Source organism: Camellia sinensis, chromosome 14, assembly GCF_055761805.1.
Source record: "Camellia sinensis isolate YWXY chromosome 14, ASM5576180v1, whole genome shotgun sequence".
In the NCBI taxonomy this organism is placed as follows: Eukaryota; Viridiplantae; Streptophyta; class Magnoliopsida; order Ericales; family Theaceae; genus Camellia; species Camellia sinensis.
Window position 1 is genome coordinate 8,083,812 of NC_138974.1, and position 25,665 is coordinate 8,109,476.

Consider the following 25,665-nt stretch of genomic DNA (forward strand, 5'->3'; position numbering starts at 1 on the left):
ACTTCACCCTTCCCTCTCCCTACAATCTCTCTGTTCTGGACACAGCAATGACTCACATTCTCAAAGCCCTGGCTCTGATCTAAAAGAGAGTTCAAAAAGTCACAGATCTGTGTAAATTTTTTTATTTTTTTGAACTCTCTAAATCTAATTTCTTTTTTTTTTTCAAAAAAAAAAAAGAAACCCCAGATCTAATTTTTTTTTAAACTCTCTGGATCTTATTTTTGTTATTATTATTATTAATTTTGTTACTTTTATGTGTATGTGTTTGATCATTGCACAAAATTGGAGGAATTTTTATTTTTATTTTTATTGTTGATTGTTTATTATTGTTGTTGTTGTTGATGATTAAACATATTGCAATAGATAAAAGATTAGACAGATAAAATTTGGACAAAAAAAATTACACAAAAAATTGAACAAATACACAAAAGCCCTGTTTGGTGCAGCTTAAAAGTTGCTTATTTCAACTTTCAGCTTAATTTAAGCTATTTTGATGTGTTTGATTTAACTTATATCTTATAGCTTATATCTTTTTGAAAGTCAGAAATCAGCTTATTCTTTGAGTGGGGCAGGAGATGCTTAATTTATAAGTCAAAAATCAACTTATGTTCATAGTTATAAGTTATAAGCTGTTTAGGCATAAACTATAAACACTTTCCCACAGCTCTACCAAACAGGGCCAAAAAATTGAATAGATCAAAAATAATTTGAATAATAGTCAAAAAAATCAATAGAAAAAAGTTAACAAATAAATTAAGCGATAAAATTAAAAACAAAATACCCTTCAAAATAAGTAAAACTACCTTTCACCAAACTATTTCACAAATGGACTTCTTACCAATAAAAAAACAATACACTGGACCTAATCCCTTAAACACCTTCTAAATTAAATTTATCACTAATTTGAATATATACCGTTTTATTTTCTTTTTAACAAAAATTACACTCGTATCATTATTAATTCAACAACAAAGAAATTGAAACCCTCACTTACCTATTGATCGTCATGTACCATCTACGTGACTAGAAAAAGCATAAAAAAACGAAACACAAGCAAGCAAGCTATGCTCTGATAGAAACTACAATCAGCTTTCTTGTGTTTCTCACACCTCAGGTGGCAATACCAAACACCTCGTAGTACATTTACAAAGTCTGCTGCTACATCAAAATAAGCGGTTCCGGAAAAAACAAACAAGAACAAGAACAGCACCAAACACCTAGTAGTACATTTACAACATCAAAATAAGCGGTTCTGGAAAAAACAAACAAGAACAAGAACAGCACCAAACACCTAGTAGGACATTTACAACGCTGCTACATCAAAATAAGCCGTTCTAGATAAAAACAAGAACAAGAACAAGAACAATAAACAGCCAAAAGGAAGGTTACAGATAGAAACTACAAATGTCAAAACAATAGTAGTTGTAGTGTAGTCTCTCTCATCATGTACAAAAAACGACTAACAAAGTTTTTGGGCACAAACATGATATAATCATAAGCCAGTATTGGGGTTGTTTCCAGCAAGGATAAGAGAGATCTCCAACCCTCTGCTGAATGCTTGGTTGAACATGAGGCGGGTTTGGAATGTGGAAATGAATGGGAACCATGAACACAGTGCAATGGGGATGAAGATGAGCATCCCCATCCCAGCATCGTATAAACGGGCTATTGAACGTACCGATTTCCATAATCCCAGTTTCTTAATCAAAGGCTTCCAAGCCACAGCAATCTGGAAAGGGGGAAAAAAAAAGGAAAAAAATTATCAAACAATTTCATGTTAGAATATAATAAGAGAACACCAAGGCAAGACTCCTTTGGATGTAAAACAAGAGAGAATAGAATCAATCATCATATGTAAAACAAGACCAAAGTTGTTTGATTTTCTCTTCTTGCCATCAAAAGCATGTGAAATTGCATGTCGTCTGTCACAATATAATAGGGTGTACTAATTGTTCAATATAATTGAGGTCCATAGCAACTGACAGTCACAAAGGATGCTTTTCTTCACGAAAATTAAGCTTAAAAAAAAACTAGCAACTCATTCTGGGAAGTAGTTCTGTGAACTTTTGGGAAAACCAGACACGATACAAAAAATTCCAAGATAGGCATGAGGGATGTAAGCAAAGCATAGTCAGCAGGACACAGTTTCATGGCTTTGTCGTAAAAGTCATCTGAATTGCACTTCCAGGGAGACGACATTTTAAAATAATGGACTAAATAGAACAATTGTAAGAATCCATAGATGTGCTTACAGCCCTCCCTAAGTGATCCGAAATAATCTTTTGGTCCAACTATATTGCAACGGACAAGACTCGCAAGATAATGTCACTATGTATGCTAAAGATCTGATTGAACCAGGCTGATATGCACATCATTCCTGACCACAAAGATGTCCCCGCAATAACAACATTGTTTGAGTTTGTTGGAGAGACTGGAAATTATTTTTTTATTTGTCCTCTCAAAAAGTTAGTGGAAACAAGAAATAAAATAAACAAATGAACTCAGATAACTTACAGACAGAATTCCCCACCCAGTGGGTACAAATGCCAAGATGGAAGCAAAAATATCCGCAACTGATAGCTTTGTAAATATAACAGCAACCGCCACACCAGCCACTGCAAGTAAGAAGGAGAGCCCTTGGATAAAGCGCAGCAGCAGCTGAAAATTAACCGATATCTTCTGGCTGAAAGTGAACACCTGCAATAGGACAAAATACAAGAGAAGGTCCAGATTACAGCATGTTTAAAGGTTCCGAGTTTAGCATTCAAGGTTCAAACTTATGTTGCAGACCTTGAAAAGAATAATGAGCACCGCCAGCACAATCCACGAGAAGCCATACACCTATGGAAAAACAAAAATTATATATTATAAGCTGGCAACTCTATTTTCATTTCCCATCTAATTCACATCAGTTTGGAACTAACTCAATTTCTAATGTAACCAAATTTCAAGATATATATATATATATATAAAATAAAAAGAAAAGATACCACCATGCAACTTGAACAACTCTCAGGCTTGTAAAATTCCCTATGCCCCACTGAGGTAAAACCCATAACACTTCATTATTTATCAAAAAAAAAAAAACAAAAAAGACCCATAACACTTCACAGTCCTTCAACCCTGAATTGTCTGGATAAATTAAATTTACGATAGAATTTTATTTCATTGTATTTTTGGTGTTAGTGTGAGGCAGGGGGGATGTTAATTATGCGGAAAGTGCCTGTCGGTAATTTTGGTTTGAGCATAGATGTTACGTGCAAGTATATGTTCATTCGTAAATTTATTTATAACCATAAAATATAGCTGAAAGTTATAAATACACCCTTTGATGCAAAAGGCAACTCAACATCAATATCAAATCAAACATCAAGGTAATTCATGTATACAGAATGCATAAGTTTCACCAACAATCATGTAAACCATAGCATACACCTATGTTGCATGGACTCTTCAAAATAAATCAAATACTTGTGTCGGATACATGACAAATAGACAAGGGGTTGGGATGTGTCTGATACTTTTCATTTGACACTTCTTATATATATATATATATTTGTTATTAACACATCCATTATATGTATGTATTGTTATATAATTTCTATAAAATGAGTACAATACATTTTGAGACTCTACGTTACATGCAACATCATTTTTATCTAATATAATAAATTAAATATATAAAAATATAATCCTTTTTTGCAGTGTTTGTGTGCTCTTAAATTTGAGATTTTGATGGATTCGGCCTCTAGATACACACTTGCACCCAACATTTGTATTTGAGTCCATGAAACATAGGTATACACACATCTAGTAAATGGTAAAGATGTTACCCTCCCAAACCTCCCCGCTCCCCACGCAACATAAAAAACATAAACCAAACTTTATGACACATTGCATTCGACATAATATGATGATTATGATGGAAGGTAGAGTGCTCATTTTTATATAAAAACTACAATTCTGGGATTCAGTTCCAGTTAGACAACAGTATTGATACTACATCTAACATCATCAGTGCTGTGATTCAAAATTACACTCAGCATAAATCATCCAATATATTGTATTCTATAACAAATATAAGACCTCTTAATTTTTATTTTTATTTTCATAAATAAGACCTCTCAATATCTCTGCCCTATCTTGAAAAAGAGGACTGAATTGTGTAACTTAATTTTTATTTTTATTTTCATAAATAAGACCTCTCAATATCTCTGCCCTATCTTGAAAAAGAGGACTGAATTGTGTAACTTACGTCTAGCTTCAAGTTTTTGGAAAACAAACATGAATGTAAAACTGACCTGCCAATTGCAACAATAACAAGAATTTGACAGGCAGATATGGGCTTAAAAAAAATCCTTTCCATCTTATGAAGAAAGTTGTTACCGATAATGATGTGTTTGATCCTTGCACATGAAGCTTGTAGACGACACCATATTGAAAGATGAAAAATCTGAGGCTCAGAATAGTCTCCATCATCCTTCCTGAAAAGGACCGAATATGTGCCTGTGGACAGAAGATGCAGGAAAAGTCATGCCACCCAATCATCAAGCAGTCGGTTCTTGGGAACAAGAATTGAAACATTTAATGTCTTTCAATACATTAATCACAAAATTGGGATGTCATCAACAAAAGTGCAAGTAAAAACTTGAAAAAAGACTTCTTGGGCATCTTAAAGTATGACCTGTCACATGCTACAAATCAACAGTTCATTTCAAATGCTCTAAGGAATAAACTAAGTCTACAGTCCATAAGTTAACATGTAGAAACATTCACTCCAATACACACACAAAACAACAAAAAAAGTAGAAATATAATGTAGTTGTCAATATATTTGACCACAAAAATAAAATTCAAAGAATATAACACAAATATGAGAAGCCAACAGAAGATATCAGAATTGAAAATGGTCTTGTCCAAACTGAATAACTGAATTCCATCAGACATTTGTCTTTGCCACCTTAACATTTTGCGGATGAGAGAATTGGACAATCTTTAGTCCATTGAAAGATAGAGACTGATAACATATCCTCCACTGAATAGCGGGTCATTAATACCCTAGGTCCAGCGTTGCAGGCAGACTAAAATGATTCAAATGAGAGAAAAGGCTTACGGTGGATACCTAGACACGCAAAGACAAGAAAGGGCGTAGTAAGTGAAGAAATGCTTTGGGGAGTAAACAAATTACGAAACTAAACTGTTGAAACAATCTAAAATGACTTCATCCAATCTTCCATATGTCGAGCGGTGAAGCCAGTAACCCTGCAACCTCATACCCGGCCTTAGGCCCAAGATGTTAGATCACCCTTGTCCCAAAAGCTTAAGTTGTTAGGAAATGAGCTCAAAGATGTATATCGAGCTATCCAACACCATCTCTCACGTGCAATACTGTCTTGCATGTGGAGAGAAACAAAAAACAAAATAGAAGGAGAAACAAACAACCAAAGAGAGAAGAATAAACCAAACGGGAATAAAATACAAAAAGCCAATGGAAAGACTTCACCCAAGACCTCTCTCAACCTATGTACCTACGGATTGGTGGGGTGCTTGTCCTTGTCCTGCACGCTTCAAGTATTGCCAGTGAGCACACACTAGGCATAAGAGCTATTCACGGGTCGGGTCGGGTTTGCCAGACACCTGTCACCTAAACCGACAATTTTGGTTTAGAGAACTTATCAGCCAAATTCATCCGAATGTAGCTTCAAATGCATTGACTTCGGGTTCAACAAGAATCGGTCGGGCTTTGGTCGGAACTACAACAGTCTCCATCTTTCTCAACCTAACACAAACACTCAGGAAGGTTTTGATGAAGGATCAGAATGGAGAGGGAGAATAGAGGATTTCATGAGAGAGATTAGAGATGTCAGAAGGGGGCAAAAGTGAGAATGAGCTTTGGGAGGGGGAAGATCTCAGCGCCATCGCCTCAACAATCATTTCATCACCATCGCCATCGCCATCGCCATCGCCATTGCCATTGCCATCGCCTCAACAATCATCTCCATTTGCAACAGAGTTGTATCTTTACGAACAATCCTTGGTGATCATACATTGATCCAAGAAACCCTAGCCTTGGATTTGTCTTCGCAATCTTGAACCATATCTCATAATCAAGCTCATGAGAGAATGACTCTGACCAACCAAAAGCGAGTTCATCGAAGGCTAAGATTCATTCAATCTTTGACCTAGAACACTGACCTGGTTCAAGCGATCGCAATCTGACCTATGTATCTAAGGCGAAGCTTGCCTTCAAATTCAAAGCCAGCTTTGAAGCCCTAATTTGACAATCTCAAAGCAGTCAAGTCTTCAACGAAACTCTGGATCTCTGCTCATGGGTTCTTTTGTCGATCAATTTCACAACCACAATTTGAAGTCCACCAGTGAGTACGAGTCATCTAAGATATTCAATCTGAACTTGCAATCTATTTCGCAGCCATATGCGAGTTGATCATCCCTAGAACTAGATCGTGATCTGACTCGAAGTTGAACCCTAGCACTTCTAATTCAAAGTTGCACTAGATTTTGAATCGCGATTATATTTTATTTCTGAGTTGAAGTCGCGAAATCTGTGTTCACTTGATTCGGAGTCGTGAAACTTGATCTCACACGAGTACTGAGACTGCTACCCAATGAGAACCAAGATTCATCATCGCAATTTAAGTTTGTGATCTCAAAAAACTCAATTCTTCGCTGGTTTGGGTTTTCCGTGACTGAAGGTTGATTTCATTTCAATTTGTGTGTCCCTAAATTTAAAACATGGACCTCTCTGTTTGACCTTGAACTCATTTGACTTTGAATTGATTTCAGTTTGCAACTTCTGAATTTCTTGATTTGGAGCAAGTTCTGAAATTCTAATATTGTGATTTGGGGATCTATATCTGGGATTGGGATTTGATTGGGATCATTTGCATATGCTATGCTCTTGAATTGATTGAATTGTTCAAACACTAGACAGTTTGAATTGTTCCATTATTATTCTTGAACTGTTGGTCGACTTGGGTTTGTGATTCTTGATTGGACTTCTGAAATCTGAGTTCTACATTCTTGATTCTTGGTTGGAACTCAATCTTTGTTATTGGTCCATTCTTCTTTGGTTTCACCTTGAAAGGTTGTAATAATTGTGTGTGGCTTCACTAGTTTGTGAAATTGGCTAGTTAAGTTGGGACTGTAGAGAAGTGCTCAACTGATCTCGTATTACTGCAATCTTGAAAATTGGGCTGTTTTGTCTCCATTGCTCAACGAGGTACCAGTTGATGGGGAGGATATGGTAGAGTTTATGCTGCGAAATTTTGGTTAAGAAATCGGGATAAATTTCTCAATTGGAAGGAGCACTGATGCTAATCCAAATCAAATTCATAATCAAAGAGATGAGTTGAAACAAACGAGTGGACGACTTGTCGCATCACAAGCCGCCACTAAAATTTTTGGCAGCTTCAAAGAAATTATTTGAAGTTTATTGTTAGGACTCTTTCATACCTCTTAACAAAGTTATTTTGAGTTGAGTAGGTTGCTTCTTGTGTGCTCAGTTCACATTTGTGCCAAGGGAGGAAAGAAAGAACACGTGCAATGCCGAATTCCAGCTCGTAATCAGCTATTCTCAAGGTTTTGCCTAGTGGATACATCATCCATCCTATCATTGTGTCAATCTTCTCAGCTTGCTTTGGAAGATGTCATTTGCAAACCATTAGTCTCATTCCGACAGAATGAGTATTCTTCTGCACGAGTATGCAGGTTAGAGGTGAAGGGGTTTGGAAATGGATGTCTATCTAAGTTTTTTAGTGAGAGAATATGGACAAACCTATGGTTGTTAAGCCATGGATGCAAGGATGAAGTTCAATGTATTTGTAGACGGCTAAGTTGCGAGAATCATGTTTGTTCTTGAGCAAGGAAATGCAGCACCTACACCTTACCTATGGTTACATGAATAGTGTTACATTGAGTTTGCTTAGTTGCTACTTAAACTTGAGGACAAGTTTCTTAAAGAGGGAGAGTATGATGTAATAGAATAAATAGATTAGGTGTCTATTAAATAGCTTGTTAGTTGTAGTCTATAAATAGGTGATGTAATACCTATTGTACTTAATTTTGGAATAAAAGAATATACATTGAGATTGGAGTAGAACTTGGTTTCTCTCTCTAACTGTTAAGTATTATTGTATAAGGGTAGTTAAGGATAGTTATGTCTTTTGTTCCTTTAGTCTTTTATTATAAGTATGTGTAACCCTAATAGGTTTATGAGTGTGAATAATATACAGTTCTCTTCTTTTTCTTTCTTTTATGCAAATCTAACGTGGTATCAGAGCATCATCTTCCTTCTTGAAGATTCGTTTCATTTTCTTGTTTCTTTCGTTCTTCCTTGTACACAGAAAAAATCAAAAAAAAAAAAAAAAAAAAAAAAAAAAAATCCTTTATGGTCGAAATTTGATGGGTTTTCACCCTAGATTTTTATTTTAATTTTTTGATGAGTTTTTGAGTGTTTTTCCAATTTTTGTTGATTTTTGGAAAAAACGATTGATTTTTTTGGAAGCCCCTGTTGCGGCCTGTTTTTGGCTGTTTTTTCCCTTCCTCCCTCTACCTTGGGAGCCGACTGGGACTGATCTAGGGTTGGGAGGACTGGTTTTGATGATTTGGCAAGCTTTCACCCTATTTTTGTCAATTTTCCTCAGTTTCAGCACGTTTTCTCTCAGTTTCTGACTGGTTTTGGTCTCTCCAGCCCCTGTTTCGGCTCTGTTTTTGTCTCTAGAGGTAACTATTGTCCCTAAGTTGAGTTGGTGGATTGCCTCTGTTGGTTTTTGCTGTTTTTCGACTGGTATTTGCTTTTTTCCTATTGTGGGCATTTAATTTTCAATGGCTGAGGGTGAGACTAAGGATACAATTAGTGATGAGGGTGGCCTCCGTCGTGTTATGACTCTTACCGACAATCCCTCTCTTCAAATTAGTCCTGTTAAATTGGATGGTTCCAACTATTTGATTTGGTCCCGCTCATGTGGTCTTGCTATTGCTGCTCGCCGTTTGACTGGCTACATTACTGGTTCTCTTCCCCTACCGGATGGTGATGCCTCACTCCATACTCAATGGATTTCTGAAAATGCTCTTGTTATGACTTGGCTCATCAACTCTATGCAGCCCACTATTAGTCGGAGTTTCCTTTTATTAGATACTGCTCATAAGATTTGGACAGCTGCAGCCCAAATGTACTCCCAACAAGGTAATGATGCACAGGCGTATGAGTTGAGGAAGAAGCTTCGGAGCTTAGATCAGAAAGATAGATCACTCGCAGTCTACTATGCTGAGTTGAGTAGTTTGTGGCAGGAACTAGACTATTACCAAAGCTTCCAGGCTGTTTGTTCTCGGGATGCCACGTTGTTTCAACAAACCGTTGAGAAAGAGCGTGTGTATGACTTCCTTGCTGGCTTGAACTTGGAGTATGATCAGATTCGCGTCCAGGTGTTGGGTCGTTCACCTTTTCCCACCCTACGCGAGGCTTATGCCCTTGTCCAGCAAGAGGAGAGTCGCCGTAGTGCTATGGTACATTCCTCTATTCAGGATCGTTCTGCTTTAGCTGTTGCTCCTCCTCCTCGGGCTCCTCGGCCTAGTCCAGTTCAGTCTGGGAGTCAGGGTACACTGGTTGATCGAGATCGCTTGAAGTGTGATTATTGTGGGAAAGACAGACATGATCGAGAGCATTGTTGGAAACTGAATGGTCGCCCTACTCGGGGTCGAGGTCGTGGTAGTACAGCTCGACCCCAAGCACATGTGTCCGAGATTGCTGTGAGTCCTTCTGAGCCCAACACTCTTTCCCAGGATGAGTTACACACTCTCAGACGTTTGATGGCTCGACTTGACTCTCCTTCTACCACAGTTTCTTCTACTTCTGCTTCTTCCAATTTTGCCAACACAGGTATTCCTGCTAGTGCTCTTAGTACCTTATCATCGCCTTCTTGGATTATTGATTCCGGTGCCACCGATCACATGACAGGTGCCTCTAGTCTTTTCTATTCTTATTCTCCTTGTTCCGGCCGAGACAAGGTTCGAGTGGCTGATGGCACTTTATCCTCTGTCTCTGGCAAGGGTTCAGTTCATTGTTCATCTTTGCTTTCTCTTTCCTCTGTGCTTCATGTTCCTACTTTTTCCACTAATCTGCTTTCTGTTAGTAGTCTTACTACTTCTCTAAATTGCTCAGTGACATTTTTTCCTACTCATTGTGTCTTTCAGGACCTGGCTACGGGGAAAACGATTGGCAATGGTAGAGCACAAGGTGGGCTGTACTTTCTGGATGCCGTTCCTCCTGTCGTCCCATCTCAAGCTCTCAAGTGCACTATTGGCTCCTCTCTTTCTCTCCTTCATCAGTGGCATCGCCGTTTGGGTCATCCTTCCTTTAATGTTTTAGAGAAACTTTTTCCTTCTTTTGTTCGTGATTGTCCTAGGAGTATTTTTGGTTGTGATGCTTGTGAACTTGCAAAGCATAAACGTACTTGTTACCCTTCAATTAATAAAAGAAGTACTTTTCCTTTTATGCTTATTCATACTGATGTGTGGGGCCCTTCCCCTGTGGTTTCTACTTCTGGGTATCGATGGTTTGTTACTTTTATTGATTGTTTTTCCCGTGTGACTTGGATTTACTTGCTTCGAACTAAGAGTGAAGTTTTTTCTTGTTTCCAAACTTTTCATAAAATGGTGACCAATCTTTTTAATGCTCAAATCAAAATTCTTCGTAGTGATAATGGGACTGAGTATGTTGATGGAGTTTTTCGGGCATACTTAGAGGAGCATGGCATTCTTTATCAGACTAGTTGTGTTGGTACTCCTCAACAGAATGGGGTTGCCGAACGCAAGAATGGCCATCTTCTTGAAGTTGCTCGCTCTCTCTTGTTTACCATGAATGTCCCTAAGTCTTTTTGGGGTGATGCTGTTCTTACCGCTGCTTACCTTATCAACCGTATGCCTTCCAGTGTCCTCCAATTCCAGATTCCTCTTCAACTGCTTCCTGTCGCATATCCCACCTCGTCTCTTCCTCCTCGGGTGTTTGGGTGTGTCTGTTTTGTTCATTTGCAACCTCGTACTCGTGGGAAACTCGATCCTAAGGCTGTGCGTTGTGTCTTTATTGGTTATTCTGCTACTCAGAAGGGTTACAAATGTTCTGATCCTCACACTCGCAAAGTGTATGTCAGTATGGCTGTCACTTTCCGTGAAGCTGTGTCCTTTCCTTCTCCTCCGCCATCTCCTCCGGGGGAGAGTAGTGGTATGGATGAGATTGCGGATGAGGAGATGGCCTATCAACACGAGTTGTCTTTTTTCCTTCCTAGTCAGCGGACTATTATTTGTGGTGAGGGGGAGCCTAATAGTTCTCTTGATGTGGAGCCTGACATTAGTGGTCGTTTGGACAGGGCTGATTTTAAGACTTATTCTCGACGTCCGAAAGAGCAAGCATCTCTTGTGCCACCAAACCCATCATCATCCCTCATGCCAGTTCCAGGTAATGCATCTCAGTCTATCCCTCTACCTGTAGTTGAGAGTCCTGTTGTCAATGATTCGAGTCTTCCTATTGCTCTTAGAAAGGGGGTTAGGGCATGTACTCAACACCCCATTTCTAAATTTGTGTCATACGATTCATTGTCTTTTACATATCGTGCTTTTGTTTCGTCTTTGTCTTCTGCATGTATTCCCCAGGGTTGGACAGAAGCTATCAATGATCCTAAGTGGAAAGTAGCTATGGTAGAAGAGATGCAAGCTCTAAGCAAGAATAACACTTGGGAGTTGGTTTCTCTTCCTAGTGGAAAAAAGCCTGTAGGGTGTAAATGGGTGTTCACCATCAAGCAGAAAGCAGATGGAACAATTGAACGGTACAAAGCACGGTTAGTGGCCAAGGGATTTACTCAGACATATAGAATTGATTACCAAGAAACCTTTGCTCCTGTGGCGAAGATGAATTCCATTCGAGCTATTCTCTCATGTGCAGCTAATTTGGGATGGCCTTTACAGCAGTTAGACGTGAAGAATGCATTTCTCCATGGTGATTTGGAGGAGGAGGTATATATGGATATACCACCAGGATTCTCATCTCAGTCTACAGTTGGGAAAGTTTGTAGGTTGAAAAAGGCGTTATATGGTTTAAAACAATCTCCTCGGGCTTGGTTTGACAGATTCCTAAAGGCTATGTTGAGGTTCGGGTATAAGTAAAGCAATGCAGATCACACAATGTTTGTCAAACGTCACGCAAATAAGGTAACTGTGCTTATAGTGTATGTGGATGACATAGTTGTGACAGGTAATGATGAGGAAGAAGTGACACATCTTAAGATGCTGTTGGCCAAGGAATTTGAGATCAAAGACCTTGGTTCATTGCGGTACTTTCTTGGGATTGAAGTTGCCAGATCTGACAAAGGCATCTTTCTTTCTCAGCGAAAGTATATTCTAGATCTTCTTGAGGAAACTGGCATGTTAGGCTGCCGACCTGCTGATTCTCCAATTGAGGCTAATCACCATCTTTGTAGTGGTGTTGGTGATCTTGTGGAGAAGGAAAGGTACCAGCGACTTGTTGGAAGACTTATATATTTATCCCACACTCGTCCAGATATTGCCTATGCGGTTGGGATAGTGAGTCAATTTATGCATGAGCCTCGTGCCCCTCATTTGGATGCAGTGTATCGTATTTTGAGGTATCTTAAATCTGCTCCTGGAAAAGGGATTTTATTTTCCAATCATGGTCACTTGAGGTTGGAGGCATTCACAGATGCTGATTGGGCTGGTTCTATAGATGACAGGCGATCTACCTCCGGTTATTGTGCATTTGTGGGGGGAAATTTAGTGACATGGCGTAGTAAGAAACAAACAGTGGTGTCCAGATCTAGTGCAGAGGCAGAATACAGGGCTATGGCGCATGGTACATGTGAATTGATGTGGCTCCAGTCCTTGTTGAATGATATTGGGTTTGTTTGTAGTGAACCATTGACACTGTACTGTGACAACAAAGCTGCCATTAGTATTGCTCACAATCCTGTTCAGCATGATAGAACCAAGCATATTGAGATTGACAGACATTTCATCAAGGAGAAATTGAATAAGGGTTTCATATGTATGCCTTTTGTGAAGTCTGCAAATCAATTGGCTGATGTCTTTACTAAGGGTCTTAGTAGTAAAGTTTTCCATCCTATTTGCTGCAAGTTGGGCATGAGAGATATCTTTGCACCAACTTGAGGGGGAGTGTTAAGTATTATTGTATAAGGGTAGTTAAGGATAGTTATGTCTTTTGTTCCTTTAGTCTTTTATTATAAGTATGTGTAACCCTAATAGGTTTATGAGTGTGAATAATATACAGTTCTCTTCTTTTTCTTTCTTTTATGCAAATCTAACACTAACCCTTGGGGGTTTTATCCCTAATTGGGGCATTTGTCTGCTCTCTCTATTTGATTCTTGATTTTCATTTGGATTTCAACAAAATCTCTCTTTGATGAAGTGATGAAAGAGAGAGGATAGCCATAGATGAAAGAGAGAAAACATCTCAGATTTTGAAAAATGAAGTGAAGAGAGAAGAGTTATTGATGAGAGAGATAAGATAAGCAACCCATATGAAGAAGCTTTTTGAATGATGTGATATGATTATACGAGCTCTCTGATCAAAGAGCCTCTCATCAATAACCAGAGCATTAATTACAATATGTGAGATGCGTTTCTACTAAAGTGATATGCTTTAGTACTAATTGAAGTGCTTAAGGACCTTAATCTAATGCGCTTGTCTGTTTCATGCTATTTGAGTTTTCCTAATCGGGATTAGTAATAATTTAGTATAATTAGTGAACTTTAATTAGGATTAATTAAGTTGGGAGAGATTAAGATTTAACCTTGTTTAATAAGTCTTAACATGGATTAGGTTAAGTTAAACAAATCCTTTTGCCCTACACATTTTTTTTTTTTTGTCTTACCTTGAATCAACAAAACAAAATGATGAGGAGGAAAAAATTCTGCACAAAGAAGAAAAGCTAGAAGAAACTAGAGAAGAGGAGAAAAAGAGAGGAGAGACAGAAAAGAGAAAAGAGAAACCTAAGGGAAACTACCTCAAATTCATCCCACAAAGTGTTCTAAGGTGGTGCGATTACTTTCCAAATTCTTGTAGTAACCATCCTAGCATCCAAGACCAAGAAAAAGTTAGAATCAATTTAAGTTTAAAATGAAGAAATTTGAGATAGAAGGAAGAAGGTTTGGTTAAGTTGAAAAACAAGATAAGAAACTTGAAATTTCATCATTTTGAAATAGTTTTTGTTGTTCTTGATGTATTTGAACCTCTATCACCATATGTTCTTTTAATTTTCAAGAGTTTTGCATATTTGATTCATGTTTTGGAGTAAAGAAATGAAAGGTTTTGGAAAAGGAGTTAATTCTTGAAATTCTTGACAAATCTTGAAGTTTGATCTTTGATTCTTGAAACCTAGCCAAGTTTTGATGTTTTTGATTTGGAAAACAACCCAATTTTCATGTTTGTCATCAAATTTACATGTTTTAGGTCGAATATGCTTAAGCCCTAACCGTGGAACCAAGCTAAGAACACTTAGAACATAGTGAAAATTCAAACAGCCCTGTTTTGCCCAGAACCACACATGTAGCTTACGCCACATGCTCTAAAATGAGGTACGATAGGAGTAGACTTGTATATATTATACTTAAGAATTTTATGTACTTTTAGAGTAATTTTCTTTTAACAATTAAGTATCCAATAAAAAAAAAAATTATTCTTTCATGTAGCAAATCATTTCTACGAAAATTATGACCCATTTTTTATTTTTTGTCTAGTCAAAACTTAACTCACCTTAGATTTTAGTTCATATATTTGGTTTTTTTCCCTCCTAAGTTAACATTTAAAGAAATATATTAGAAAAAAATTTGGGGATCGCTTTGGATCACTTAGGGTTGGTTTGGGGTGTCCTAAAAAAGTGCACTTTTTGTCTTTTTACGAAAAGATGTGCACAAAAGTAGAGAGGTGATGTGATAGAAAAAAGATAAAAAGATAAAAAGATGGATTATATAGATCACCCCAAACCAAGCCTAAATTTATCGTTTTGGAATGAAAATGTACCATGTTTTGGAATGTGCGTACCAATACATAATTCGCTAGGGATTAGCATTTTCTGATAACATAGAGCTAGACTTTCCTCCATAATCATCCAATCATGTGCAACTTGCAAGTACTATAATTATCTTCACATGAGGCTAGACTGTCCTCCATAATCATCCAAATCATGTGCAACTTGCAAGGATTATAATTATCTCGTAGATAGTGGTTAATAAGTTTTGAATACAAGATCTATTGATTACAAAACATGATGGCCCTATTTGTTGCAACTTCTTGTAGGCAAAAAGTTTAAAATTAAAAACAAAACCTAAAAGCATCCCTCCTTCAACTTTTCGATAATCAGCTTGCTTTTAGCTTATTTAAGCAAATTTTGTCTCATAAGTTGTAAGCAAAAGCCATAAAAACTAAAGCCATATTCCCAAAAAAACTAAAGCCATGCGCAACCCTAATTAACTACTACAAATAAGGCGATAAATTTTAAATCACCAAGTCATCTAAAAGTTTAAACAATTAGACAAGGCGATAACAACTATTTATATCCTTAATAGATGCATACGCACCCAAGGCTTTTCTATGATAATTTGTTTGCCAATATGTATTATCTTCTAAATCCAAAACAAGGGTTAATTACACCAAGCCCCCCTCAACTATTAGTGAATCACTTTACCCTGATCATCTATGAACTTGTACATATTGACTTCCTCAACTACGAAAAATGTACAAATACATCCCTTTTGGAGGTGATCCAGAGGGGATGAAAGTGATACAATTTTTATAATTAATGGGATCAAAATATACAGGTTCATAGATGAAAAACGTACAAATACATCCATAATCAGCTTGATATTCGCTAATAGTTCAAGGGGTCATGGCATAATTAACCCTCCAAAACAATCACTATTTTGGAACTTTGCCACCATTCCATCATCCCAAGAAACTATAAGTGGCTGTTGTTAATGCAAAGAATGCACCAAAGTTGGTACCTAGGTTCGATTACCTATGGAAAGACATCTAAGACTAAGGAAGAATTCAAGGAAGTCCATTATTGAGAAGGGGAGTTCTTGTCTCGCTTGATGGGAGACAGGAAGCTTTCTGAGCACCTTTTCCAATCAGATAACGTGTGATCACTCAACAATGAACACTAACCAAAAGCATTAGGGAATAAGCATCTATCTCTTATGGGAATCGTAACCGTGTCTTTGAAATGAAAAGATGATGTGATGCAGGACAAGTGCCTAACATGTGAGTCAGTGTCTAGAGAAGCAGAGATCATTTGTAACTAACTTTTATGTATGATAATTGATTGATATTGAGATATTCTCTCGATATTCTCTCTCTAGAACCCATAGGGTTCCTCTCTCCCTAATTTCTCTCTCTCTTGTTCTGGGATCCCATCATTTTGGTATAAGAGGAATAGGATTTAGATCTTATTCTTTCAATTTTCAAGATTCATCACCTAGAAACTGACCTAGGTTGATTAACCCACGAGGAATTTCAATCGCAGCACCTGGAAATCTCAGATTCAGGTTTGTCTCTGCTCCTCTCTCTCTGGGTTGTAGCACTTGGAAAATCTCAGATTCTGTAGAAGTGAACCAAGAAGCTGCAAAATTGACTTCCATTTTCAGTATCGAGAGCACGATTGCGATGCGAATTAAAACGTCTTCATGAATCAAAGTCCGTTGATCACAGCAAGATCACATGCCGAGAACACTTTGCGATTTGAAGCTTGAAGACATCACAAGTGCCTTGCTCATGGGCCATGTCGTCATTCGAAGTTTGCTGATCACATCATGATTCGAACTTGAATCATGGTTCGACTTGCTTGTTTTGAATCACCCATCAAGATTTTTCGATCAGAGAAATTGGTTATGGGTATCGCAGATCTTCATTCGACATCTGGGTAAAGTTTTGGCTGTTTTCAAAGTCGACTGGTCTTGCTGGTCTTCGAGATTCAATTAGCAAGTTCAGAATTTTGGATTTCTCTAGTTCTTGTTTTCGACTTGGCTGGGAAAGTGGAATATGATTTTCTATGCTTGTTCTTCAATTGTTCTTCGATTGCTTTCTTTGATATTGAACTTCTTGAATGAATTTACTATTGATGTGTTGCACTACATTCTTGGTTGGTGTTATTGTGCACCGATTTCTTTGATTCTTTGTGATTTTGGGGTAATATTCTTGTATTGGACTGTTTGTTTTCAATGGCTCAACAAGGCTGAGGTTGTAGGAGTGGCTGTGGTAGGACTTGAGATCTGCATTTGGGTGATGATGCTGAGGTCAATCCTCCGGTTGGAAGGGATAATGGGGTTCCATATCAAAGAGATGAAATTGCCGAGATGAGAAGGCAACTTGCCGCTTTAACTGAGACGGTGCAACATCTCCTACCTCCTACTGACAGTGGTGATGTTTCCAATGATACCGAGGGTACTCATCACTTTTGTGATAATCTTTTTTGGGCTCCGCCAAGGTGTACATGTATTATAAGATACATTTAATTTAAGATATGTATTAACGATAGTATCAATTTACCTCTAAAAAGTATTGAATCATATCATACATATCATGAAGTGTAAGGTGCTGACAACACTGCTATTACCTATAATAAATTATTCTTTAAACTTTAAAATTTTGTGTTGTGTTGTGTTTCTTTTATATATATATATATATATACTTGTCTTTGAATGAAATAATCATATATATGATATGTAATAAATATACAAAACTATGTATTTGTGCATATAGCCCACGTGCCACCTTACATTTTTTGAAAATTGTTCCATCAATGTTTTCGAGTCATGCTTCTAAGTTGACCATCATAACAAATCTCAAAAGACTATGTTGAACAAGAGATTTGCATTACATGAACAACGACGACTTTATCTAACTATAAAGCATTGCAAGGGCTAGAAACAATAAAAGAAAACTGAGAATTATATTTGTTACAGAATATTTTATGTTGGCAATTTTTGTGGACGAAAGCAATTTTTATTGGAGTGTTAGAATATTTTAGAACTGTGAGGGCAGTTTGGTAAATTATCATAATCAGTCAACCCTACACACTGATGTTAAAGCTTCACTCCATTATCAGTTCAGATAAAGATTTCACATATGTTTCAGTTGCATTGAAAAAGGTTTTTCACAAAAAAAAGTGAAAAAAAATACAAAAACCTATCATAAATTGGTTTTGTTTTTCAGTTGCATTGGTTAAGATTTTTCATAAAAAGAATTTAAAAAGAATATAAAAACTATCATGTATTGGTTTTGGAAACTTGTTTTCTATATAAAGACCTCCGTAATTCATTTTACAGTATCCCGATCATTGTGCTTTCAATGCAAAAATATTTTATACACTCTAGAGAATATATACGATTTTAGTTTCAAAAATCCACAAAACCCTTTCAAAAACTCTGCATTATTGCATTGTTCGTTCTACAATCAAGACCGGATAGGTAATCGGAGCCGTTCAACAACTGAGATTGAGACTGCTGCTTTATGGTGTCCAGAAGATCAAGAAGGCTGATTGAGTCAAGTTGTGCTCGTGGAGAACCACAAGTCATCTGTGTTAGGTAAAACTAGGTAACAGTTGTAAGTCCTCTCAACTATGTCTTCTACTCTTTGATCTCATAGTGGATTTTTTGCTGAGTGTTGGGACCGTGGTTTTTTGCCCTTTCGGCTTTTCCCTGTAACATCTTGTGTACTCATGTGATTGATTGTTCATATGCTAATTGGGTTAAAAAGCTAAAATTGAACATAAAACTAGGTTTTTTAATTGATTAGCCTATTCAGCCCGTCTAGGCACGTAATATTCAGACTCCAATATTTCAATATTGATCAGCTCATTAAACTAGATGCAAAAGTAATACCAGTTCTGCATCCCACCAAGCTTCCCAACTTTCTCCTCCCTTAACTCCGATTCCACCTCTGTAAAGAAGCCAATTTGTCCAATCTCTGAAGTCCTCTACGGTCCTAGAACAGAACAAAAACAGGGAGAGAAAAAAATGTCATCACATAATATTGTGCAGAAAGTGAATATATATATATATATATGAAACAACCCTTACTTCTGCCACTCAAAACCGGAGGGGTTAAACAAATAGGGAGCAAAAAGCCAAGAAATAGCCATGAACCAACTGCTGACAGTCAGAAGGATGTAGGAGAGTGCACTGCCTTCATTATATCCATATGCAAGGTATACTACCAACAAAAGCACAACTTCCATTCTGAAGACATTAAGATAATAAAATAGGTAAACGCTTTATTTCCAGGGGCTCGCACACACACACGCACACACACACACACGCACACACACACACAGAGAGAGAGAGAGAGAGAGACCCTTTCACAAAATGACTCCGAGAGTAAAGCCTGTAATTCTCTGCAAATTTGATATGGCGGACCACAAATCCCCTACCCGTTGCTTGATACTGTTAAGCAATTAGAGATAATCATAAATGTCCAAGGCAGAAGAATAAGTAACAGCAATAGAGTAAATGAACCAACCTTTGCATCACCATGGAGAATAGTGCGGCCAAAATAATGTGTTTTTGTGCCAAGGGAGAATGTGAAGAAGATGGTACAGAGTTGGAGTTGCATAGTGACAAAACTAACAACAGCCTGAGGCAGCAATCAAAACAAAGCCGGAAGTGAGACAGTTAAAAAACTTGGTTTAAGCTCAAAAATAGAAAATGTCAAGGGCAAATATAAAGCTTGTGTATGAAGTAAACATAGAGGCAACCCAAGCAACATTTCAAGTATGTTATCTACAAAAAATATTAAACAATACTATCACAAAGTACTTGTTCACACTTGCACCCCTACAGAAAATAATAATAATAATAACAACACACACACACACACACGGAGAATAGCTGAATAAGCCTCTTTGGCACCAATTGATCTCATAAGGAATGAGGAAAGGAAAACCAAATATCATTTTCTTGAAGATACACCACATAGAAGGTTGCACCACTAGTTTCATTATTTTTCTTTTTAAACATAAAGCACATGCTTTACAAATGTTTAATTTTCTGCAAGCTCATCATATTTTACTTATATTTTATCAACTGTATGTTATTCCCCTACAAACTTTTTCTCTAGAGTGCATCCTAATTGCTTTCAACTCAAAGAAGGCTGTGCCCTATCTCTTTGGAACTTAGCTATGTTATTCCTGCTTCAATACGTCTTGTCTTGGGCAGAATAGTTTTTAATCAAACTTAAAACTGATTCTCTCAGCCACAATCCAACTCCTTTTGGCATCACTTGCACAATCCCAGTGAAAAGTTCTCTTTAAAAACAAAGACAAATGAAAATGTAAAGGTAACATGTACAGCTGCCAATTTTTTGTCTTCAATCTAGACACAAGTAGATCAGGAAATACTTTAATTTTCCCAAAACTGGAAAAGAACATTAACAGGAAATGTTTAACTACAATAAGTTCTTCATTTTTGTACTCTCAATTAATTATACGAGTACTGGCAACAATCATGAAATTTGGAGTGAAATTTGACATAATACATTAGCAATTTAAAAAAAAAAAAAAATGTCCACAATATAAACGTACCAAACGGAAAATGATAGTTCACTAGAACCAAGGACATTAACTCGTTAAAATTAATTGCAAATAACAATTTTGTCACACTATATGTGCATTAACATCATTCATAATTAAAAAAATATACCCTGAAAAATCCTTGCTCCAAGATGAAACCCAAGATCATTGGCACAGCAGTGAAAATACCAATTTGAAAGAGAAACTGTGCATTAAGAGCAGCATTCAGAGCAGCATTATTCAGAACATCAGCTCTCTGTTGTATGGATTCACCGACTCCGGATAACGCCTGAAACAAGATCATGTCATAATCTCCTAAACTGCAATCAGGAATATATATATATATATATATATATATAAAGATAGATAAAGTAAATAAAAGATGCCAATTAAAGATAAATGCATCAAAACACCTAAGCGCTATATTACTGGTTAATGTTTCTCAAGGCAAGCAAGTGCACACCCCATGCCTTTGCAAGTGATTAGCAAAAAAATTGACCACTGAAAAATCAGTGCTGGCATTCTGTAACTACAGCAATACTAAATACTTCGGAGATTAAATCCAAAAATAAAACTTACCAAATATGCCCTCCCATAAAGGAAAATGTACACAGTCAGCACAGTTAACTGCACATAAGTAAGAAGTCCTGTCAGGGATTCAGCTTTTATTTGAGTAATTATAACATGCAGCATTCTACTCGTGTATTGTATACAATGTACACGTATAGTTTTTTTTAGTATCTGTGCTTCATAGTTAATAATGTGTCAAGCAAACAATCATCTGCAAAGCTAAAGCTATTAGCGAATGGGTCCAACAATATATATCAAATTCTCAAAGAACATCAAGTACTGCATACATAGTTCGTTTCTAATCTCACTCTTCTTTCGTCAGTTAAATCATATTCTTCGGCAGCACCATTTATGCATGTGAACCAGACAAGTAACACCAAAGTAAATGATAATAAGCAGATCCAAGCACTGATGTGAAAGAGAACTGTATAAAAATAGATGACATCAAGATCATCAAGTTCTAGACACTAAACAGAAACAACTATTACATGTTTAGCACAACCAATATCAAGAAAATAAATTCACAAGAAAGTCACTAATTAAGTGGTTCCCCTCCCAAAAAAATTAATATTTTTTTTTTGCAGATACATGAAACAAAGAAGTAATAAACCAATAAACAATTAACATTATCCTTAAAAACTAACATTCCAATCCTGCAGCAACAGATTCCAACACTCCTTTCAATCAAAGCTTACAACATTGCAGAGATTCACAGCTCAAGATGGCATAAATAACATACCATAGTGCAAAAATAGTATCCGACGGTGGTAAAATAAAATGACATCATTCGGAAGAAATCAAAAAGCTGCCCAAGTCTGTAAACATCCCTACTAAGAACTTGTTCGCCATTACCACCAGCAACTTTCCCTTCAAATAAGGCAATTTGATTGAGCCCAACATCTCGTCCCTTGCCAACCTGTATAAATTCTCAGTTAGAATTCTTTTGACTACATTTTTAAACAAACAGACCCAACCTTACCTGAATGTATTCATGGTGAGTAACATTTCCCTGACGCAATGTTGAATTGAACCCTGCATTTAACAACAATAAATGGTATACAGATTATCTTCAAGCATAAAGTTGTTTAAGGGGGTTAGAGCATAGAATTGTCATGCTACATAGCATCAAAGCTTGGGTTCAAGTCTCTTCATTTGCATTTGGTCCCCATTTGCATTCTTTCTTCATGAATGTTGCATTTCCATGTACAAGATGGGGTCTGCACGTGAGGAAGGGTATCGGATAGTTTGATTGTTAGGGCCCATTTTTCCCAACTTAAGTTTTTGGGAGAATTGACGATCTAACAACCTCCACATTTGAACATCTATACTTTTAATATCCAACATTTGGTGGCTTATGTTGCAAACTAATCTTGTGTCTTTGTATTCTCCTAACTACAAAATAAGTTCTTTTAAGAAAGGGAGTGCTGATATGAATTAGCTTTTGCTTGAGCTAGCCTATGTCCATCAATAGGTGGTTAGCCTCCTTATAACTAACTTTTGATATTTTGAGATTGCAACTCAGAGCTTTAGCTCTTGTATCTCTAGATATGGGAATTTATCTCTAGCAAATCAACTATCCTGAATTTTTTTTTTCTTTTCCCATCATATGCCCATTTAGCCTAATAGCAACTCAAATCTTCTAGAGCTTAACAATCAGGCACTTAAATCATGCAGATCTAAAATTTTAATGTAAGTTACATGTCTTTTATATGATTTCAACAACTGAAAAAAATGAGAAAAAGTGACCTTATACACAAAATCTGCTGAAAACATAAACATAACAACTATGAAGCACAAACACGGACACGCATATGGACACAGTGATTTCAAAAAAATGGAAACACAGACATGTCAAGAGACACGATAATTTATTTATTTTTTAAATATATATTTACTATTTAGATTAATATTATGTTACCAAACAATCAAAATTAATAAAAATTAACATTAATTCAATATATATATAAACTATTACATTTATATTTATAAAAAAAAAATAAAGAAATTAAAATAATTATAAATATAAAGAAAAAAAAATTATAATCCCAAGAAGTAACTACTATTTTATGAGAGGACCCAGCAACCTCCTCAACTTCTTCCCCCATCTTCTTTATTTAATGCTTTTATTTAGCACTTACAATAATTATAATAAAAAATAAATAAAGAAAAGGTAGAGAAAGAGAAAAGAGAAGACAGAAGCGAGGAGAAGAGAGAAGAGAGAAGACAGAAGAGTGAAACGAAAAGGCGAGAGAGAGAAAGAAGCAAAGAGGCGAGAGGTGAGAGACGAGAGGCCAGAGGTGGCTCCTTCTTCGAACAATCTGAGGTACACTTCTTCGAATCGAAGGTACACCTCTTCTCTTCTCTTCTGAGTTTGAGATTTAGGGCTAAAACTCTAAATTTTTCTAGCCTAAACCGTGTCCCCGGCGTGTCTCTTGCAAAAAAAAATAAAAAATTAAAGGGACAAGCCAAATGGCGTGTCCCGTACGTGTCTCCGACGTGTCCGCGTGTTTAACACCGCTATGGCACCTATTCTAACGTGCCCGTGCTTCATAGCATAACAACAATAATGGTCTTATAACGACATTGTAAGGGCTATTATAACCTTTACATAATTTGAATGCATTACATTCCCCTTAAAAAGTCGGAACTACCAAAAGGGACACACAATATGGGAAGGACGGAATAATAAATATATAAAACTACATATTTTGAGTGTGACCTCCACATGATGTGTATATTTTTTGAAAATGGTCATGCCAGTGTGTCCATGTCGTCTTGCATGTCTATGTCCATGTATGCGCTTCTTACGTCACCAACATTTGGATAACTTGTATATGAAACATATTAACAAACTAAAGATGATCATCCCAATCAAATGATGTCTTGTTAAGAAAAACATGCATACCTGCGAAGATATCTTCACTAATGTTGATTACACGAGAAGCCTTGCTAATACCACCCCGGGTTATATGGAAAACTCTATCAAATACATCTGGATGACCATAATGCATACGGACCCTGAAAAGTAATTTTAATATCTAAGCTCCAATAACAAAAACCTTACCAGGTCAATTGCATGATAAACATGAACTTACTTCAAAGGATTTGCTAGAACACGCTGACCAAGAGTTACAAAGCAACTTTCTTGACTGGACATGAAATAGGCTAATGATGACACACTGCATAGCTCAGGTTGAAAATCATGTAATTGTAAGTCAGTGGAATCATAGGAGTAAACAGACAGGTAACTAGATGGATACAAACCTTCCCGTAAAAACATGTTCCCTTACACCAAGAATGGTAGCAGGACGAATCCCGTGGTCACAATGGAATTCTTCAAGAAGATTTCTCACCTTCAAAGCTTCCTCAAAATAATTATCCTAAACCAAAAACAATGAGGAAGAACAATAAAATAATGCAACAAATGATGAAACTGTTGAGAAAGTTACAAAGTCGTAGTGTACTATATAGAGCAACCACAACCTCAAAATAGTCACAGTACACTAATGAGGATTAATTAGAGGTTTGTTAATCAAAATATTTCAACAAATTTCCTTTTCCAAGGATTATTAGGAAGCACAGTTTCAGAACACTTGGATTAGATACTTTCCAGACATGGGTGTGGAACAATCTTAGAGGGACTTTATAATGCTAGGAGAAAATAGGTCAATTATGACTTGAGGAAACTAACATTTGAAGGAGCCAGACCTGTTTACATGAACAGGTCAGGTTTGATGAATGTCGGTTGTTCGAGAATTGTATTATAGGAAGCATTTAGGAAAGCTAATATACGCAAGTACGAGACCACCACATATCATATTTGCTATTGGTGTTTCAATCGATTCATTCAGAGGGCCATCTGACAAATTCTGAAATAACTAAAAGGAGGACCTGGCAAAAAGTCTAGCGCTTTGACCTTCTAGAATTCTTGATATTATTGGATTTTTCTCACATAAATAGGTAGCTTGTTAATTTCCCATCATTCCTTCTGATCTACTTCAAGAGAACAGTAAGAAACAGACTGATAGCTTGGTCAAGCAACAAAGCCACATCTAGAACCATGGTACAGGCTGCCAGTGAAACGATGTTTCATGTCTCTGCTGCATGTCTTAAGATACTCAAATAAGATATAGATTGCAATTAAACCTATATTTCATAAGGGTACGAAGCATATATGGGTTGATTGCCATTTCTCTGCAGACTAGCAAACATTCATAAGTAATATCAAGTGAGATGATCAATTAGGCCATTTATTTAATAAGGATTTTGAAGAAGGGGTGGTTCTCCTTGTCATATAATGGGTTGGAATAATAGAAATCATTGTTCCAGCTAGAGTAGGAATTAAGAGTAGTGACAGGTATCAATATATCTGAAGGAAAAAAGAATTATCACAGGTACAAGACTAATCTAGTGGTCTCCCCAAGTACAGATTTGCAGTGAGGCAGAGATGACCAAGTGACATGAAATATAGGTACATCGGAATAAC

General features: G+C 36.8%; 1 protein-coding gene across 2 annotated transcripts in view; it reads right to left on the minus strand.

Annotated features, from left to right (window-relative positions):
- Positions 1 to 1,070: 1,070 nt before the first annotated feature.
- Positions 1,071 to 25,665, minus strand: part of LOC145788667 (callose synthase 9-like) — a 99,783-nt gene continuing 75,188 nt past the window's right edge. The window contains exons 38-53 of one of the 2 annotated variants that reach the window (XR_014350936.1): positions 24,444 to 24,559; positions 24,275 to 24,358; positions 24,085 to 24,197; positions 22,159 to 22,211; positions 21,919 to 22,095; positions 21,189 to 21,236; positions 20,740 to 20,898; positions 19,562 to 19,675; positions 19,397 to 19,485; positions 19,123 to 19,281; positions 18,925 to 19,027; positions 4,387 to 4,506; positions 2,791 to 2,841; positions 2,515 to 2,697; positions 1,292 to 1,729; positions 1,071 to 1,217 (exon numbers count right to left, since the gene is read on the minus strand). Coding sequence is in view for 1 of the 2 variants with exons in the window: in XM_082906252.1 (XP_082762378.1) it covers positions 1,493 to 1,729; positions 2,515 to 2,697; positions 2,791 to 2,841; positions 4,387 to 4,506; positions 18,925 to 19,027; positions 19,123 to 19,281; positions 19,397 to 19,485; positions 19,562 to 19,675; positions 20,740 to 20,898; positions 21,189 to 21,236; positions 21,919 to 22,095; positions 22,159 to 22,211; positions 24,085 to 24,197; positions 24,275 to 24,358; positions 24,444 to 24,559 (1,806 nt within the window). In the remaining variant the exon portion in view is untranslated. Of the gene's footprint in view, positions 1,730 to 2,514; positions 2,698 to 2,790; positions 2,842 to 4,386; positions 4,507 to 18,924; positions 19,028 to 19,122; positions 19,282 to 19,396; positions 19,486 to 19,561; positions 19,676 to 20,739; positions 20,899 to 21,188; positions 21,237 to 21,918; positions 22,096 to 22,158; positions 22,212 to 24,084; positions 24,198 to 24,274; positions 24,359 to 24,443; positions 24,560 to 25,665 lie in introns of both variants that reach the window. The other variant, XM_082906252.1, reaches the window with a different exon arrangement.